Source organism: Loxodonta africana, chromosome 8 (genome assembly GCF_030014295.1).
Source record: "Loxodonta africana isolate mLoxAfr1 chromosome 8, mLoxAfr1.hap2, whole genome shotgun sequence".
NCBI classification, from domain to species: Eukaryota; Metazoa; Chordata; class Mammalia; order Proboscidea; family Elephantidae; genus Loxodonta; species Loxodonta africana.
The window spans coordinates 15,551,382-15,569,620 of record NC_087349.1 but is presented as its reverse complement, the minus strand read 5'-3'; the positions used below and the strand labels follow the sequence as shown (position 1 = coordinate 15,569,620).

The 18,239-nt window shown below is 40.2% G+C and overlaps 1 protein-coding gene across 5 annotated transcripts in view; it reads left to right on the top strand.

The window, feature by feature from the left end:
* Window positions 1-18,239, top strand: part of EXOC4 (exocyst complex component 4) — an 831,013-nt gene that overhangs the window by 751,397 nt on the left and 61,377 nt on the right. For 4 of the 5 annotated variants that reach the window (XM_003420870.4, XM_064289703.1, XM_010600447.3 and 1 more), the window contains 3 exons: window positions 2,962-3,103; window positions 12,190-12,368; window positions 15,675-15,834. In XM_003420870.4, coding sequence (XP_003420918.1) covers window positions 2,962-3,103; window positions 12,190-12,368; window positions 15,675-15,834 — 481 coding nt within the window. Of the gene's footprint in view, window positions 1-2,961; window positions 3,104-12,189; window positions 12,369-15,674; window positions 15,835-18,239 lie in introns of those variants that run through there. The other variant, XM_064289704.1, reaches the window with a different exon arrangement.

Genomic DNA, 18,239 nt, shown 5'->3' with positions numbered 1-18,239 from the left:
TTTTTATAGTAGTGGTCGCATACAATATTTGTCCTTTCGTGATTGACTTACTTCACTCAATATGTTGCCCTCCAGATTCATCCATGTTGTGAGATGCTTGCAGATTCATCATTGTTCTTTACCTTTGCATAGTACTCCATTGTATGTATGTACCATAGTTTCTTTATCTATTCATCTGTTGATGGGCATCTAGGTTGTTTCCATCTTTTTGCTATTGTGAACAATGCTGCAGTGAACATGGGTGTGCTATGTTATTCATGTGACAGCTTTTATTTCTCTAGGATATATTCATAGGAGAGGGATTGCTGTATCATATGGTATTTCTATTTCTAGCTTTCTAAGGAAGTGCCATATCATCTTCCAAAATGGTTGTATCATTCTGCTAACATTTTCAAGATTCTTATTACTCAAACTTTGTTAACAAGGAAAGACTTTTCAACTGTGTGGATCATAACAAATTATGGGTAACATGGGGAACAATGTGAATTTCAGAACACTTAAGTGTGCTCATGCAAAAAAAAAACCTATACATAAATCAAGAGGCAGTCATTTGAACAGAACAAGGGCATACTGTGTGATTTGAAGTCAGGAAAGGTGTGTGTCAGGGTTGTATCCTTTCACCATTCTTATTCATCCTGTATGCTGAGCAAATAATCAAAGAAGCCAGACTAAATAAAGAAGAACGTGGCATCAGGATTGGAGGATGACACGACCTAGCTTTCTGAAAGCAAAGAGGACTTAAAGAACTTACTGGTGAAGACCAGAGACTACAGCCTTCAGTATGGATTACACCTTAACCTAAAGAAAGCAAAAATCCTCACAACTGGGCGAGTAAGCAACATGATAAATGGAGAAAAGACTGAAGTTGCTAAGGATTTCATTTTACTTGAATCCACGGTCAACGCCCATGGAAGCAGCAGTCAAGATAATCAAACGATGTATTACATTGGGCAAATCTGTTGCAAAAAACCTCTCTAAAGTGTTAAAAAAAAAAAAAAAGGAAACAAAATGTCACTTTGAGGACTACGATATGCCAGACCTAAGGCACGAGATTTTCAGTAGCCTCATATGCATGCAAAAGCTGGACAATGAATAAGGAAGACTGAAGAAGAGTTTGATGCCTTTGAATCATGGTGTTGGAAAAGAATATTGAATATACCACGGACCGCCAGAAGAACAAGAAGATTTGTCTTGGAAGAAATACAGCCAGAATGCTCCTTGGAAGTGAGGATGGCGAGACTTCGTCTCACGTACTTTGGACATGTTATCAGGAGGGACCAGTCCCTGGAGAAGGACATCATGCTTGGTAAAGTAGAGGGTTTTGAAAAAGAGGAAGACCCTTAATGAGATGGATAGACACAGTGGCTGCAATAGTGGACTCAAAGATAGCAATGATTGTGAGGATGGCGCAGGACCAGGCAGTGTTTCATTCTGTTGTACATAGGGTCACTGTGAGTCAGAACCGACTCAACAGCACTTAACAATATTAAATTATAAGAGATGAAACTTAAGATTTCGTCAGACTATGGTAGTACAGTCTAAGAGGGTTTACTGCTTTCTAAGAATAGACCTGGGCAGCAATATTACCATTTTTTTACAGATATGACCCCCTGACGTGGGATAAAGTATGACTTAAAGATAAACAATGCGGATATACAGAAATCTAAAGTTATATAGCAGATAAACTAAACTTTTCAATATAAGAACTAAACTCTTCACACTAAAGATAGCTCACCTCTGCATTCCTCTAAACAGCATATTCTGTAAGAAATTTATATTATGACAAGATTTTTATGAAACTTTTTGTGTCTATATTTTGTAAAATAGGAATATTTATAGCTCATACTTGTCACTTATTAAGTAAAGGGCCAATGTAAGTGCCATGTAACAGACATGGGGGAGGGCAGGAGGCATTGGTAACATGTACATGAGAGATAAAATCCTACCACAACGTTTAGTTCTCCTACAGAAAATAAAGCGCAGGATCGCCTCTCCCTGGCGCTGGGAATAACAGAAAATCTGCTTGGGTAATACTGCCTCTCCCACTCCCGTGCCTCCATTACCTATTCCATGTCTACAGAACCAATGGGTCTAGTGATAGGGGAAAGATAATTCAAGGGGAAAGTCATATCTGAGATGGGTCTTGAGAGTAGAATGCAACGCACGGCCACTTCCACCCCATAGAAGATGCTAGGCTTCAGTGCAAGCAGTACACGTCTGGAACAGGAAGGTGATGACCCTCCCCACACAGGTAGACCACTCTGTCGTGTTTAGGATATCTGGTCCTGACTCCCACATTCCAGGAAAGATACAGGAATACTGGAATGTTTTTGTCAGTAAGTTACAAGAATCGTGAAATGATTCAGTCAAGTCACTTGAAGAATGGTTGAAGAATTAGGGGTATTTAGCCTGGAGAAGGGAAGGCTTCCAGGAAGCCAGAATAGACATCTTCAATACTTGAAGTGCTAACACATACACCAGTGATTAACTTTACTTTGTAGGAGAGTTAGGGAGAATCAGGGCCACTGATTAGGAGTTATTGAAAGACAGATACTGGCTTGATGTAAGATAGTCAAACCTTTCAGAGGTGAAACAAGCTGCCTCAAAAGATACTCAGTTTTCTTTCACAAACATTTGCATATACATGCCACCAGAAATGGACAACCACCTAAATGTGTACACAAGCATGGTGAAGTGGCTGGCCCAGATGGCTGTCAAGGTCCCTTCCAACCCTAAGGTTCTGTTTCTGTTGTTCTGTGAATTGCTTTAAGACAATCAGCTGGGCTTCTATGTTTAATCAGGCATAGAAATAGTTTGTCATGTATTGGGCTTCGAATGCTGCCAACACTAGCATTAGCCAAATTGATAAAAACAACAGGATATGCAACAAAATAATATGTCACTTTAAAAGTCTGTAGGCAGCTAATGAGATGACTGGTCTTGTCCTCTCCCCTCTCTCAGTGCTGTCTCCTGGTCGAGAGAGCCACGTGAACATGGATCTCCCGCCTGTGTCGGAGCAGATCATGCAGACACTGAGCGAGCTGGCCAAGTCTTTCCAGGACATGGCCGACCGCTGCCTGCTGGTCTTACATCTGGAAGTCAGGTATGACACAGCCAAGCCCTGGGCTTGGCGATTCAGAGGCACTGTCATTCACACATCATTTTCTTGTTTGCTGAGGAATATCACCATAGTTGGGGGTTGTTATTATTGCCACAGTCTGTTTTTACACTAGAAGTTATTTTTAGCAGTCTTCGGTCATTCTTAAGGTTTTTGAGCACATGCTATATTGGGAGCTTGGTGATTAAGAGTTTACGTGAAATCAGAAAGACCTGGATTCGAATGGCTGTACCAGCTGGCTCTGTGATCTTAAGTCAGTTAATTTGTTTTACTAGCCCTCAGTTTCTTCATCTTAAAAATGGAAACAATAATTCCTAACTCAGATTTTATAAAGGAAATAGTATGGCATTAGCACAATGCCTGCTGTATGGTAAGTGCTTTGGGATTAGGGCTACTTAATTGTCGTTGGTATTTTTATTACGGTCCTCTGCTAATCAAGAAGTGGGTATGCAGATGTAAGAACCATGGTTTCTTCCTTCAAAGAACTTAAAATCCAAGAGAAGACATTACATTAAATAATTCAAGAAAATGGGTTCAAAGTTGCCACTATTCTTGAACTCTTGTTCCTTCCCCTGCCTGCAGTATAGAATATTCTGCTTAGCTTTGGTAGCATGTTATTATACATACAAAAATGGTGGCAAGGAAGGACTAGCAAGTCTTCAACCATTCATTCATTTGTTCCTTCATTCATATCATTAACTCATTCAGCAGATATTTATTGAGTGCGTCATATGTGCCAGGCAGTGTTGTCAGGCTAAGCCAAATTGATAAAAAACAGCAGTGAGCAAAACATTCAAAGCCCCTGCTGTCATGGAACTTACATTCTAAGGGGGGAAGATAGCCTATGAGTAAACAAAAAAGGTAATTTCAGATAAGTACAGCTGAAATAGTAACACGATGGGATTGAGCAGTGCCATCCAATAGAAATATAATGTGAGCTACAAATGGGAACCCCATTATGTGATTTTAAATTACAGAAAGTATAGAAGGTAGCCATGTTAAGAGAAAAAAAAAGAAGGAAACAGGCAAAATGAATTATCGTAATATATTTTATCTCACCCATTATATCTAAAATGTTGTCGTTTCAGCATGTAATTATCATAAAAATGATGAATGAGGTATTTTGTGTGACTTTTTTTTTTCATACTAAGTCTTTGGAATCCACCGTGCATTTTACGCTTACACAGCACATCTCAATTTGGACTAGTCACATTTCAGCAGTCCATAGTCACTGTGGCGCATAGCTCCTGTACTGGCAGCGCAGGGATGGAGCGTACAGCCAGGATGTGATAAGGACTAGGAAGAGGAAATTTTTTTTTTTTTTAATAGAATATTCAGAAGAAATACTGCAAGGTGACGAGAAGAAACCTCCTTTACAAAACCCTAGCAGGGAGAGTTTCAAACAGAGGAACGACACTCATGAAGGTACTGAGTGAGCTTGGCTGTTCCAAGGACCAGAAAGAAGCTCAATGCGATTGTAGCCAGGTGAACAAAGTGGGTGGGAGAAGAAAGGATAGGAGACGAGAGGCAGGCTGGAGCCTGATCATGTCGGCCACGTAGCCTCCACACAGTATAGTCGTCACCCACGTGAATAGTCAGACTGTATTGTAAGTGTATTTAGAAGCCATAGAGGAGTTTTAAGAAGGGGAGAGATATAAATTACATTTTTAAGAGATCATTTTGGGTATTTAAATATATACATATACGATAGATATATAGAGGGATATACAATAGATACATATGTATATCTGTGAAATAGCCAGTGTGATCTTTTAACATATATGTGTTTATATATATCACTCTGGAAAGTGGATAGCTGGCAAAAATATGTATGGAACCAGGACAACCAGTTGAGACCAGTTCTGAGCACCAGATGACAGAGGTGGGAGTGTGAGAAGCATTGGATTGGGGCCATCTTGTGAACATGGAGCTGATAAATTGTTGATAGGTTGTATTGAACAACAACTGATGTGATGAGAGAAAGGAAGGATTCAAGGAAAAGCACCAGGTCTGGGGCCAGAGCAACTGTGGGATGCTAGGACCATTAACTCAGGGTCACAGAAAGGAGAAAGGCTGGGGGAGGAATGGGAATTAAGAATTCCATTTTAAAGACGTTAAGTTTGAGATGCACGTTAACTGTCCAGGTTGCATGTCACATCGACAGCTGGATATGTACTTGTGAAACTTCAGGGTCAGAAACCTCAGGATCAGAAGGTGTATAGTAACACATTTTCTGGTCATTATTAAAGTTGATCAAATATTTTTGTTTAAAGTCTTTACTAGATGTAGATTTTTAAAATGTAAAAAAAAAACCAGTGGGACTCTAGTTCATCAGTAAGCCTTTGGAATATGTTTGGATCCCAGGTAGAACTTGGGTGTCCTTCAGGTGTGCCCAGGCAAAGCCTGAGAACAATGCATTGTCAGTGCCTCTTCCTTTCGTTCTTCATTATCTTGCCCATGAGTTACTTCTTTATTGCTTGGGAGCACGTGTGAGTGGAGCAACAGACAGAGTACTGCAGATTTGGAATCTCTTTTCCTCAGCACTGTTTCCGTTCTCGTTTCTTACATTAAGCTGTCCAAAAATAAAGGCTCTTTCAATACGTTCTTCTGATCTGCTTTACGATAATTTTTAGATTTGTTTTCTATTAACAAACTGAATGAAATCAGGTGTTTTCTACCAATAGGTAAATGGAATACACTGAAGGAAAAAAAAACACCCAGTAACATTCTGATGCTGCTCTTACCTGGACTGCACAGAAAAACAAAGAGAACACCAAATTAATTCCTGCCACAACTGCCGGAATTGACGCTATTCATCTTTTGGGGTACAATACATCCTACATTCATAATTGCCTGCTTGCAGCGCAGTTAATTCCAAGTGGGATATTTTCAACATGTTTAAGCAGGATCTTTTAAATCCTTAACCTTGGATCTTCCCTTTTAATTTTGGTACACCCTGGCAATATTACTCTTGATAATGCTGAACATGTTTTAGTCTTCGTTCATTAACTTTACAAGGAACTGTACAGTGCTGAAGCACCCGTTGCTCTATCTCCTCCAACATTAGTTTGGAAGGATGAAGTGGCGTTTAGAAACAGAAGAAGGTAATTTCAGGAATGAATAACAAAAAAGACTGGATTTTACAGTGCTGGGATGCAGCATTATCTTTCCTTGACTTTACTGAGAACGCAGAAATGTATTTATTCTTTCTAGATTAAATTTCCTTGCCTCCTCATATAGCATGGTTTCAACATTCTGGTTGCTTTCTTATGAATATACTCCATTTTGTCCTTGTTCCTTTTAAAGCCTGCTACAATTAACAAGCTTTTTGTTTTTGTTGTTCATCTGGTTGATGATAGAAAATCAATAAGACAAATATCACACAAATCATTACAATGTGGCATAGCAATGCTGTAATAGAGGAGACTGCTGTGTGCTCAGGGCACCCAAAGGGGGCTGATGATGGAAGACATTATTAGCTCCTGGAAGACAGGGAACAAGATGCCTTGTTCATTGTCATGGCTTCAGAGCCTGGATCAGCCCTCCTTCATTTTAGGTGCTCAGTGAAAACCTGATTGGCTCTTGAGAGTTAGCTGGTTTGAACCCAGATCAAGTAAATGCTATTTTGTCCACTTACAAAATAGACACACATGTAGGAGTTACAGAGAGTGTGGGCCAGCATTACCCTTATCATCACAATCAGCTCTTTGTTTGCTTCCCATCCTCCTTTAAAAAGAGAGAAGTAGTTTGGTGGTGCCTCAAAAAATTAAACATCAAATTAACATATGACCTAGCAATTCTGCTCCTAGGTATATACCCAAAAGAATGGAAAACAAGTATTCAAACAAATACTTGTATACTTGAATGTTCCTAGCAACACTATTTACAGTAGCCAAAAGGTGGAAAGAACCCAAATATCTATGCATGGATAAATGGATAAAAATGTGAAAAAAGAAAAAAAAAAAAATATATATATATATATATAAACGCCAAAACCAAAACAAACCCACCTGTATCGAGTCGATTCTGACTCATAGCAGCCCTAAAGGACAGAGTAGAACTGCCCCATGGTGTTTCCACGGCTGTGATTTTTGTGGAAGCAGACAGGCACATCTTTCTCCTGTGAAGCAGCAGGTGGGCTCGAACTGCCAGCCTTTGACTTAGCACCTGAACACTTAGCCACTGTGCCACCAGGGCTCATATACATATTCACCAGAAAATATTATTCAACTACAAAAAGGAATGAAGTATTGATACATGCAACAATGTGGAATGAATGAACCTCAAAAACATCACGTTGAGTGAAAGAATCCAGACACAAAAGGCAAAAGATCACAGATTGTATGATTCCATTTATATGAAATATCCAGAAAAAATCCATAGAGGCAGAAAGTTGCCAAGGGCTGCGGGAAGGAGGAGAAGAGGGAGTAACACTTCATGGGCCTGGGCTTTCCTTTTGTGTGATGAACATGTGTGGGAGCGAGACAGAGGTGGTAGTTGTACAACATCGTAAATGGACTAAATGCCACTGAATTGTTCACTTTCAAATGGTTAGTTTTATGTTATCTGAGTTTTGCCTCAATGAAAAACAAAGAGAGTTAGAACCTAGGCCTCCAGGGCTGGTATGATGAAGTGGCTGGTCAGCCACTGTCTCTGGAACTCTTAGTCAGAAAGTCACAAGAGAACAAGTTGCCTTAAAAGAACACAGAACAGCAAAAAATAAATGAGAAATACTAGCCAAATGCAAAAAAAGTATCTCATTCCCCAAAATATTTTTATGTCCATAGCCCATATTTTTCTTCAACACTGTTAAAGTTCAAACCAAAAAGTGTTCTCAGATCTAGCAGGTTCTGTGTCGAAGGGCCCATCCAGAGAGCCTTTGACATTTCACCTGTGTCACATTAATCACCAAGCAGCCCTGTCCACAGTGAAAGACTTGGTGACAGCATTAAAACGTGTTGAGATTTTTTTTATTTGAATTTTAGAAGAAGAAAATTAAGTTGCCATTTGAGTCCACAATGCCAAGAATGTCATCTTTATCAGCTGATTTTGCTCATCATCAGGAGGGCTCAAAGTGGGTTCAACAGCAACTGCCCATCACCTTTGGGATCCTAACTGTGCACTTTCTGAAAATCAACCATCCCGCTGTGTAATCAGCAGTGTTTGCAGAAACCCTTAATGCCAAAGTCATGTTAAGGTCAGCAAGAACATGCCAGAGTCCAAAAGAAAAAAAAAATTTATTTGAATTTGACATCCTCCGGTGACTATTTTAATTTCTTTTTCATCTGTAATCATTTGGGAAGAAGATAGCACCCTAAAACAGTGTTTATATCTCTGACCTCCTTCTGGATCTCATAAGCTCTCACTTCCAATTCATAATAATTTCCTAACTAGTCTCTCTGCTTCCACTTGCTCCCGTTCTCTACCATCAGTGCATCCTTTATGGTGTACCAGAGTGATCTTGCCAAAGCCAGATCTGGTTACATCATTTTTCCCCTTAAAATCCTCCTAAAGCTTCCTATGGCTACTAAAATAAAGTCCAGATTCCTTAGATGGCCTCCAAAGCCTATGATGATGTGGCTCTGACCGTCTTCCTAGCCTAACCCATGCCTTTGTTACGGAATCTGTGTGCAGTGAAAAGGAACCATTTGTAATTCCTCAGATCCCACCATTTAGATCTTCACGCATTTATACATGGTCTTCCCATTGTCTGGGGATATTTCTACAATCTAATTTAAAGACACCTTTAAAGACACCTTAGCATAGATGGTTTGACTTTAGAGATGGTGCTACGTAGTTTAAATTTCAACCACAGGTCTCAGAGAAGAAACTAGTCCACAGGGCTAATGGCCTACATGAGCCATGGCCTCATCTATCCTGAGACCAGAAGAACTAGATGGTGCCCAGTTACCACTACTAACCATTCTGATCGGGGCCACAATAGATGGACCCTAATAGAAGAGAAGAAAAATGCAGAGCAGAACTCATATTCTTGAAAAGTCCAGACTTTCTGAATCAATTGAGACTAGAGGACTCCCTGAGATACTCTTTAAACCTTGAACCAAAACTGTCCCGTGAGGTCACCTTTTAGTGAAATAGCACATTGACACACAAAGTAAAGGATATTGCCCGTGAGTATGGTGCTCCATTAAAAAACCACCTGTATGGGACCAGAAGGTCGGCCAGCAGTTACTCTACAGCAACGATGAGAAGATAAGGGGGCAGGGAAACCAGAGCACTGGAAATGGAACCACCAGAATACAGTTAAAGAGAATGTTGACACGTTGTGAGAAATGTGACTAATGTCGCTGAACCATTTGTATAGAAATTTTCAAATGGGAACCAATTTGCTATATGAACTTTTGCAGAAAACATAATAAAATATAATTTTAAAAAATGTTTTTTAACCGCAGTAGTAATCATTTGCTGTAGTCATGAATCCCGCTACAGAGCTGGTCAACTTTCATTATATCAGAAAATCACATTTCAGATGGGGCTGAGACCAGTACTTCTATTACTGGTATTCTGATCAAAACTTTACCAGTTTGCAGATGAATGTCAGAATGTGTTTTTATTGGTGAAATTAGCTGTTAGTTAGTTAGCAACTGTTAGGACGAGTACCCTTCAGTGAAAATGAATGCTACTCAAGATATTTGGCTCCCCTTCCATCAACAAGGTATGAGAATATAGGTATCATATACAAACCATAGGTCAAAATGGGTCCTAGACCTAAATGTAAAACCTAAAAAGTAAAAAACTTCTAGAGGAAAAATTTCACTACCTTGTTTAGGAACTGATTTATTAAATAGAACACCAAAAGTACCGTTCATAAAAAAATAAATAAATCAGACCTCATCAAAGACATTGTTAAGAAGATGGAAAGGCAAGCTAAAGATTGAAAGGCAATATTTGCAAGACACGTATCTGATAAAGGACTTGTATCCAGACTATATTAAAAGAAAAAAAAAAACCTGTCAAAACTCAATAATAAGAAAAAGAAACAACACAATTTAGAAAAGTTATAAAAGATATAGATACCTCGGCAAAGATATAAGGATAGAAAATATGTATGTAAAAAAAAACCAACATTGTTAGTCATTATCCCATTGCCATTGAGCTGATTCCAACTCGTAGCGACCCTATAGGACAGGGTAGAGCTGCCCCATAGAGTTTCCAGGGAAAGGCTGGGGGGTTCGAACTGCCAGCCTTTTGGTTAGCAGCCGTGGCTCTTAACCACTACACCACCAGGGTTTCTATTAGTCATTAGGAAAATTAAAATTAAAACCACAATGAGATGCCACTATGTATCTATTAGAATAGCTAAAACTTAATAAAAAATTTTCTTTTAAACCTGACAATATTAAGTGCTGGTAAGGATGCAGAGCAGCTGGACCTCTCATACAGTGCTGGTGAGAAAGCAAAATGGTACATTCCTTTCGAACGGTTTGGTAGTTTCTTAACAGATTACCCATACGCTTCCTTTGTGTCCTACCAATCTCACTTCTAGGTACACACCCAAGAGAAATGAAAATTTATATTTACAAAAAAACCTATACATGAATGTTTATAGCAGCTTTACTAATAATCGCCCCAAACTGGAAATACCCAAAGGTTACCCGATGTCAACTATGAGGGTAACAGAGAGTCCTCCTTCTAGAATGTTGTCATGTCTACCTCCAGTGAACCTTCCATGAAGGATCAGAGCACCCAGAAGGGTCGAGCATTAGGACTTCACCTACCTTACAGAACCGGCTGGACCGTACCTGCCACTGGATGGTGTTTGGTTTGGTTTTACATATATGTGTGTGTGTATGGCCGAATTTGGACTGAAACTTGCTTCCATTACAACATAATAATGAGGTTATGGAGGAGTAGCCAGCCCTCACCCCCCACAGACTTCTTTGCCTGGTCAAGCTGACTTGGGCCACTCCTTCCTCAGGCTCACTCAGTGCATCTTATGAGACTCAAGTCAAGTGTCACCTCCTGTCATGACCCTTCCTGGAACCCCGCAGCAGACACTGATGGCCACTGGTACATGTGCTTCTGAACAAGGCATTTCTTTGGGTTGTTTTTTTCTTGGCCTACGCCATAGACAGTGAAGTCTGTCAAGGTACAAATCATGTCTCATATTCCCAGGGCCTAGCACAATTTTTAACATTCATAGATGTTCAATAAAGTAACAATGTTTTAAGTAGTAAATTAATAATATTAAATGCAGTTACCGTGATGACAGTGAGAACAGCCAACACTGTGCACTTCCTCTGTCCTGGGCGTTGTGCTAACCATTACACGTAGTGGCTCCTCATAGCACCCTGTGAGGTAGGTATTGCCATCCCCATTTCACAGATAAGAGAACAGGCCTAGAAAGAGAAAGGAACTTACCTAACATCACACAGCTAGTAAATGTTGGACCTGGAGTCAAAGCCAAGTAGTCTTATTCCAAAGCCTACACTTTTAAGTTCTGTGAAGTCCACCTCTTATTTTCCCTGCAGTGATATCTGTTGAAATGTCTGATGCTTTTTCCACTGTACATTCAATCCTAGCATTGAAAGGAACTTCAGAGCTCCTCTGTTCCTCACCCCAATCATACAGACTGAACAAGCGAGGACCACAGAAGCCAACTTATTCAGCTTCTCTCAGTTGTCTCACAGAATAACTAAGATAGCTTTTGAGGGGAAAGGGAAAGAGTACTTAAAAGCTTACAAGGCCACTGGCTCTAGAGGAAGGCTCCCCGTCGGCTCTGGGGGAAGATCTTTATCTCAGCTTCTGTTCTTCCGTTCCTTGGCCATTTCCACATGGCATTCATCTTCCCCTCTTGTGCTTCCTTGCTTCTTTCTATGTCTAATCTGCTCTTTTTATATCTCAAAAGTCATACCCTACAGTGATATGGCCTCATTAACATAGCAAATAAAACCTGTTCCTAAATGAGATTACATCCATAGGTATAGACGTTAGGATTCTAACACTTATTTTGGGGCTCATACAATTCAGTACATAACAGTGCTGTATTATAAGATCATTATTTTCAACAGAAAGATTTATTAACTGCCCTCCCATCTCTCTCTTTTCAGAGTTCACTGTTTCCACTACCTCATCCCTCTCGCAAAGGAGGGCAACTACGCCATTGTGGCTAATGTGGAAAGTATGGACTATGACCCTCTGGTGGTCAAGCTCAACAAAGACATCAGTGCCATTGAAGAGGCCATGAGCGCCAGCCTTCAGCAGCACAAGTTTCAATACATCTTTGAAGGTCAGTCCCGCCATCTGTCTCTGGGAGCTTGGGAAGAAGAAGACTGGGGATTTTCCTGATCTTTTACATTACTGAAGTTCAAAACTTTTAGAAAAAAAATTTTTTTCTTTCTTTTTTGATTAAAGCTGTAGCACCTAGCCCCTCCGTGTATGACTAGGTAGACAACAATATGGCTCCCATCTGCTCCTGGTTGATAAGGAGATTTAATCCAAGATAAGGCAGATGGCAGCCCAGCTGCCTCCCTGACATGCCACTCATGAGATTTGGGTGACTGCGGAGGGGGCCATGAATTAACTCACAGGGAGCTTATAAAGGGGAAAAAAGTCTATGAGGAAAGAAGCCTGAAAGATCCCTCACTGGCTAAAATTATCTCCGTAAGAGGATGTTTTCCCTCACAGAATGCGTTCTCTGAAAAAGAACGGAAGCCTCCGGTTAACGGCAATTTTGGGAAGACTCCCTCCACAAGTTCCTTCAGGGGCCTGGCAGGCAAGAAGGGTGTGAGAGACTGTGCCATCTAAAGGCATCACATTCGAGATTTTGAAGAATGTGGTGCCAGCTAACTAATTTTTCATGCTGAATTCTGCCCACAGAGCCCCTGTTAGGACTTCAAATTATGGTTCCTTTTTTCTTGTTCGGTGTTGTTTATATGTAGACCTGGGGGCCAGAAGTACTTGTGTTCTCTCACAGAATTAAACCAGTGGTATTTAAATCAATAAAAACATAAATAAACTGAAAAAGCAATTTAAAAAGGCCTATCACTAGAAAAAAGACGTCGTGTTTAACATATTTAATAAAGTAGAAGGCCAACAAAAACGAGGGAAACCCTCAATGAGATTGAATTAACACAATAGCTGCAACGATGGACTCAAACATAGCAACAGCCACGAGGACGGCTCAGGACAGGGCAGTGTTTTGTTCTGTTATACGTAAGGTCACCTGGAGTCTGAGCTAACCCAACAGCAACTAACAGCAACAGGTACACAATTAGGAAAGTACCTTGTCCAAGGATTGTAGCAACCTGAGGGTGGGAAATCAAATACCATCGTGTGGCCGTTGCTTGCTTTATGACACAGTTATGTTACAGCAAAATAGGACTGAAAAAAAGGAACCTGTTTACTGTTAAATTGCCATTAAGATGGAGATGCGTCCCCGAGGAGAATATCCCTAAAAGACTTTAGGTGACAATTCCAAGTGATTAAAGGGTTTGCTATTAGCCAGCCCTTTGGCACATTAGAACTGTGGGAATGTCCGTGATCCCCCAGAATTTCGCTTTCCCCTTCCTGCACAGGATGTCCCTTTTATGGCTCTTCTACGCCTTGTTTACCAACGTTCAGAGTTCCCAGAGTTTTCTTCTCATTTTCCCCACAGCTTTCTGTAGGTCTGATCCTTCTGAGTGGCAACACCTTGTTGAAATACAGGTGTAAGTCCTATGACCTGGAATGGATTCTAACTAAAAAATTGGAACTTAGAGACTTCCTGTTTGAAAAGCTAAATATTTCTCTGTCTCTTAGCTGAATTCCGAGAGGGAGAAGTCACAGTCTTCCCCAGTGGCAGGGAGGAGTATTTCATCACTGATAAATTGTTTAGAATTGCTGGTGCATGGTAATAACAAAGACGTAGACAGGCTTCTGATTGGCTTTATTATTGTTTTTAATTCTCTACAAACAATGCCCTGTACCAGGGAAGACTGCTCCCACCCTATCCCCGTGGTGCACCAGGGCTTCTTGGAAGAAGAGATACATGTGCGTGAATATTTTTACATGCTAATCTATAGGAGTCCCACCTTTCTTGTGTTACTTATAGTAAATTTTATTATTTAAATTTTCATTCAGTTATAATCTATTCATTACATTCTTTTATTTGTCCTCATTGCTTAGAAAACTGCCAGACTCTATTTGTTCCATGCTTGTATGTGACAACATGATTTCACGATCGGTTTTGAATTTGATGATCTCATTAGACAAAAACAAAAGCGGAACCACATTTTACCTGAAGTTATGAGTTTAGGTAAATTGTGCCAAAACTTGACTTAAAGAGATTTGCCATATAGATAAATTATCTAGCTTTAAGTGCAGAATCCATGTATATTTTTCTTTTTCTTCGAGTAGACACTTTTTCCTCACTTTCACGTATTTGTGCATACAGGTGAGTTTGGGTGAGTGTAACTGCAGCAAGAGGCGACCACCCTCCCCTCCCTTTCCTACCTTCATCCTCATCAAAGGAAAAGTCATTCTGAAAGCAGAGGGAGCCAGTGAACTTGAAGATGTGCCCTGGGACATGTGCCCATGGAGAGATCTGCCTTTAGAAGAACCGCTGACCTTTTGGTTAGCAGCTGAGTACTTTAACCACTGTGCCACCAGGGCTCAGACTGCTATGACTAGTCAGGCTAGCTTTAGATTTCTGAGGAAAATGTCCTGCTAGAGTCTAACTTTGCAAGAATAAGGGTAAAAGGAGGAGGAGATGTTATCTTAATTCTAAGTGTTTAGAGTGAAAATCTAACTTTTAGAAATGGTCCACCACCCTCCACCATGGGCCCCTCACTGTCCTGAACTAACATTCCTCACCTGAACCAAAAAGCACATCCTGAATGGGACCTGATAGTTTGTTGATGTACTGAGTGCCCTTTGCTGACCTTCATAGGCCATAAGACAGTCTAAGAACAAACCACTCTGAGACCTCAGAAATGTCCATCGATGTCTCATGGGAACTCAACAGCCAATGCACCATCTGTCTTTCTTTCGCCCTTTGTTTCTGAGTGCATTCCGTCCAATTACTACTTTACAGATATACCCCACTGCTAATGTTGAGGTGTGTTAGCATTATGCCGATGGCCCAATTTTAGATTGGTTTGTCTTTACTTACTTAGGTTCCCAATCAAGTTTACAGTCAAAAATGCTCCCCCATCTGTTTTGTGGGAGGAAGATGAGGACCAAACAGATCACGTGTGTTTACAGGTGTTCTTCTCTGCTCCTCAAACGTCTGTGCAGAGAAGCAAGAATTCCTATGCACTTTGTAGTTTATGACAACTTGTCATGTTCTGTAGGGCCTTGTTGTGATGGCCTGAGGTGTGTATGGCAGTGCTGGAGCTGCGGACATACCAGGCTTTGTTGCCAGCATGAAGCCTCCCGTTTGTAACTTCTGGCAGTGTAGAAATACTCTGGAATTATTGCAGCCATCAGAGATGTGTGGTCCTTGATCATTTAAACTGTGGGGGATTAGAAGAGAAAAGCCCTGTGTGCAAGGGTATGCAGGATGGCACTCATCGATCTTCCCCTCTCTCCCCACTGCCCTCACGTGACCCATCAGGGCTGGGACACCTGATCTCCTGCATCCTCATTAACAGTGCCCAGTACTTCAGGCGCATCAGTGAGTCCGGCATCAAGAAAATGTGCAGGAACATCTTTGTTCTTCAGCAGAATTTGACCAACATCACCATGTCACGGGAGGCTGACCTGGACTTCGCAAGGTAAGAGGGAAGGTTGGTTAGGCTCAGTTCCTGGTGCCAAAGTTAAGGCTTCACTGTCTATACAGTCATTTACAGTTTCTTAGGTACTTAAAAGTTTATTAAAAAAAAAAAAAAAAAAGCCTTCTTTATGTCTTTTTCACCAAGGAAATGTCATTTAAATTTAGACTAAAAAAGTTAATTAACAGATAGGTGTTCTTAGGTCGGAAACCCCGGTGGCATAGTGATTAAGTGCTACGGCTGCTAACCAAAGGGTCGGCAGTTCAAATCCACCAGGCACTCCTTGGAAACACTATGGGGTAGTTCTACTGTGTCCTATAGGGTCGCTATGAGTTGGAATCGACTCGACGGCACTGGGTTTGTTTTTGTTTTTTGGGGTTCTTAGGTCATAAAGAAGATAATTCTATAAAATTCTGTACCGGGTGCTTAATATTCCTTAGGCAGGTAGATTTTCCTGTTTTCACCTACGTTCTGCTTGCTACAATATATTAGTAACTTTTTACTGATTGTAAAACTAATATATGCTCATTGCATAAAAGTGTAAGGTAAAATATAAAAAGGAATATAAACGTTACCCATAAACCACTAACCTAGAATGAGCCACTGTGACATTTGGTATCCTTTCTCCTGGCTTTATGTGTGTGTTGTATGTATATGTGCATATGATTTCTCTTTTTACAAAATTGGAACTATATTAATATAGTTTTATATTCATTTATTGCATTTTCTTGTATCACGAATAGTCTCTGAAAACATGATGTCTCCCATGTCCATTAGTGTTCCTTGGAAACATTATTTTTAATGCCTGAATGATATTCCATGGCATAAACCATACCTTACCTTATTTATTTAATCACGTGTGGATTTTTGGGCATTTGGATTGTTTCCAGTTTTTCTCTCATTGTAAATAACACTGTGTTGAGCGTATTTTTACATGACTGTATTTCCTCATCTCTCCTGTTTTATTGCTGTTAAAACTGTCCTCTCATTGTTTTCAAACTGAGGAAGATGTTTGCTCATCACTATTTATGCCCACCCTTCAGATAACTGAAGAGTCGTCTTTAAATAGCATTTACACTTTCTCTTTTCTCAGTTTGCCCATCTTGGTTCTTAGTGTTCCTTTATGAAGGCCCTTTTACAAATTTTGGAGATAATTTTATTCTCTCTTCCTGTAGTCTCAGCACTCTCTGACCCTTACTTAAATCATCAGACCTTCAGTGCTTTAATGAAAGCGTAGACACTTTGGATGAAGACGGGTGATAATCATGATTTTTGCTTGCTGTGTTGTCCTCAATGCCTCTCTGGATGAGTCCATCAGCTCCTTCATTTTCCAGAAACTTTTATGACTAGAAAATTCCCTGTTCTTAATACTCCAGAATGCTCCTACCTAACATTTAGTACTTCTGTGTCTATCCACTGGACTTTCTGTTTCCTTGAGAAGTTCGGAAAATTTTGAAATAATTCTTGAGGCATTTAAGGGAATAATGAAATATTTTATTACTCAGACAATTTCAAGACATATATGCTAGGATCTTTTTTTTAATCGTATGGCCATGTATCCTCTTTGTTAACCTTTTTTCCTCCGGTCCGTTTGTTTCATTCCATGCTTTTCTGTCCTTCTCCTTCCCTATCTTTTTCTTCCTATTGTGGGGGCATGATTGTATGTGTGATTGTATGTATGTGTTCATTAAATTCCCTGTTTTAGGCTAAATTGTTGGAAAGCCTTCCTTGCTCTGATTAGGGAAACCAGGTGTGACTGAATGCTGCATTTATTTGACTGCTCTTGTGGGAAATGATCTCATTATTAAATTAGTCTATTCATAATAACACTGACAAGGGGAAGTTAAGAACATGGAGGCCTGAGGAATACAGAGAACCATTACTAATTCTCTGAGGAACATAATTCCTAAATTCAATCATCCCTTTCTTTAATGATTTTTTTTTTTTTTTTTTAGCTGAAATAAATAAATTAACACAGTTTTTGGCAGACAGTTTGGGGCCTAACACGCAGTAAGAGAAACTGGCATCTGAGTAATGAAACGCTGACTAAGCAGTATTGCGGTTGGCATCGGTGGACCATGCGCCAATGAAGCATTTCTTCGGGAAATAATTGGATGGCAACTGAGTCATCCCTTTCAGTACTAGATTTGTGAATCATGCTCCCAAAAAACAAACTTGCCATCAAGTCGATTGCGCCCCATGGTGACCCCATGTGTTGCAGAACTGCTCCATAAGGTTTTCATGGCTGTAATCTTAATCTTAATCTTAATCTTGCAGATCGTCAAGCCATTCTTTCACTATGCTGCTGGGTGGATTTGGGCCCTCAGCTTTTAGTTAATAATTGACCACAAACTGTTGCACCACCCAGGACCTTGTGACTCATGTCTAAGGAAGTAGGCATCAGTGGA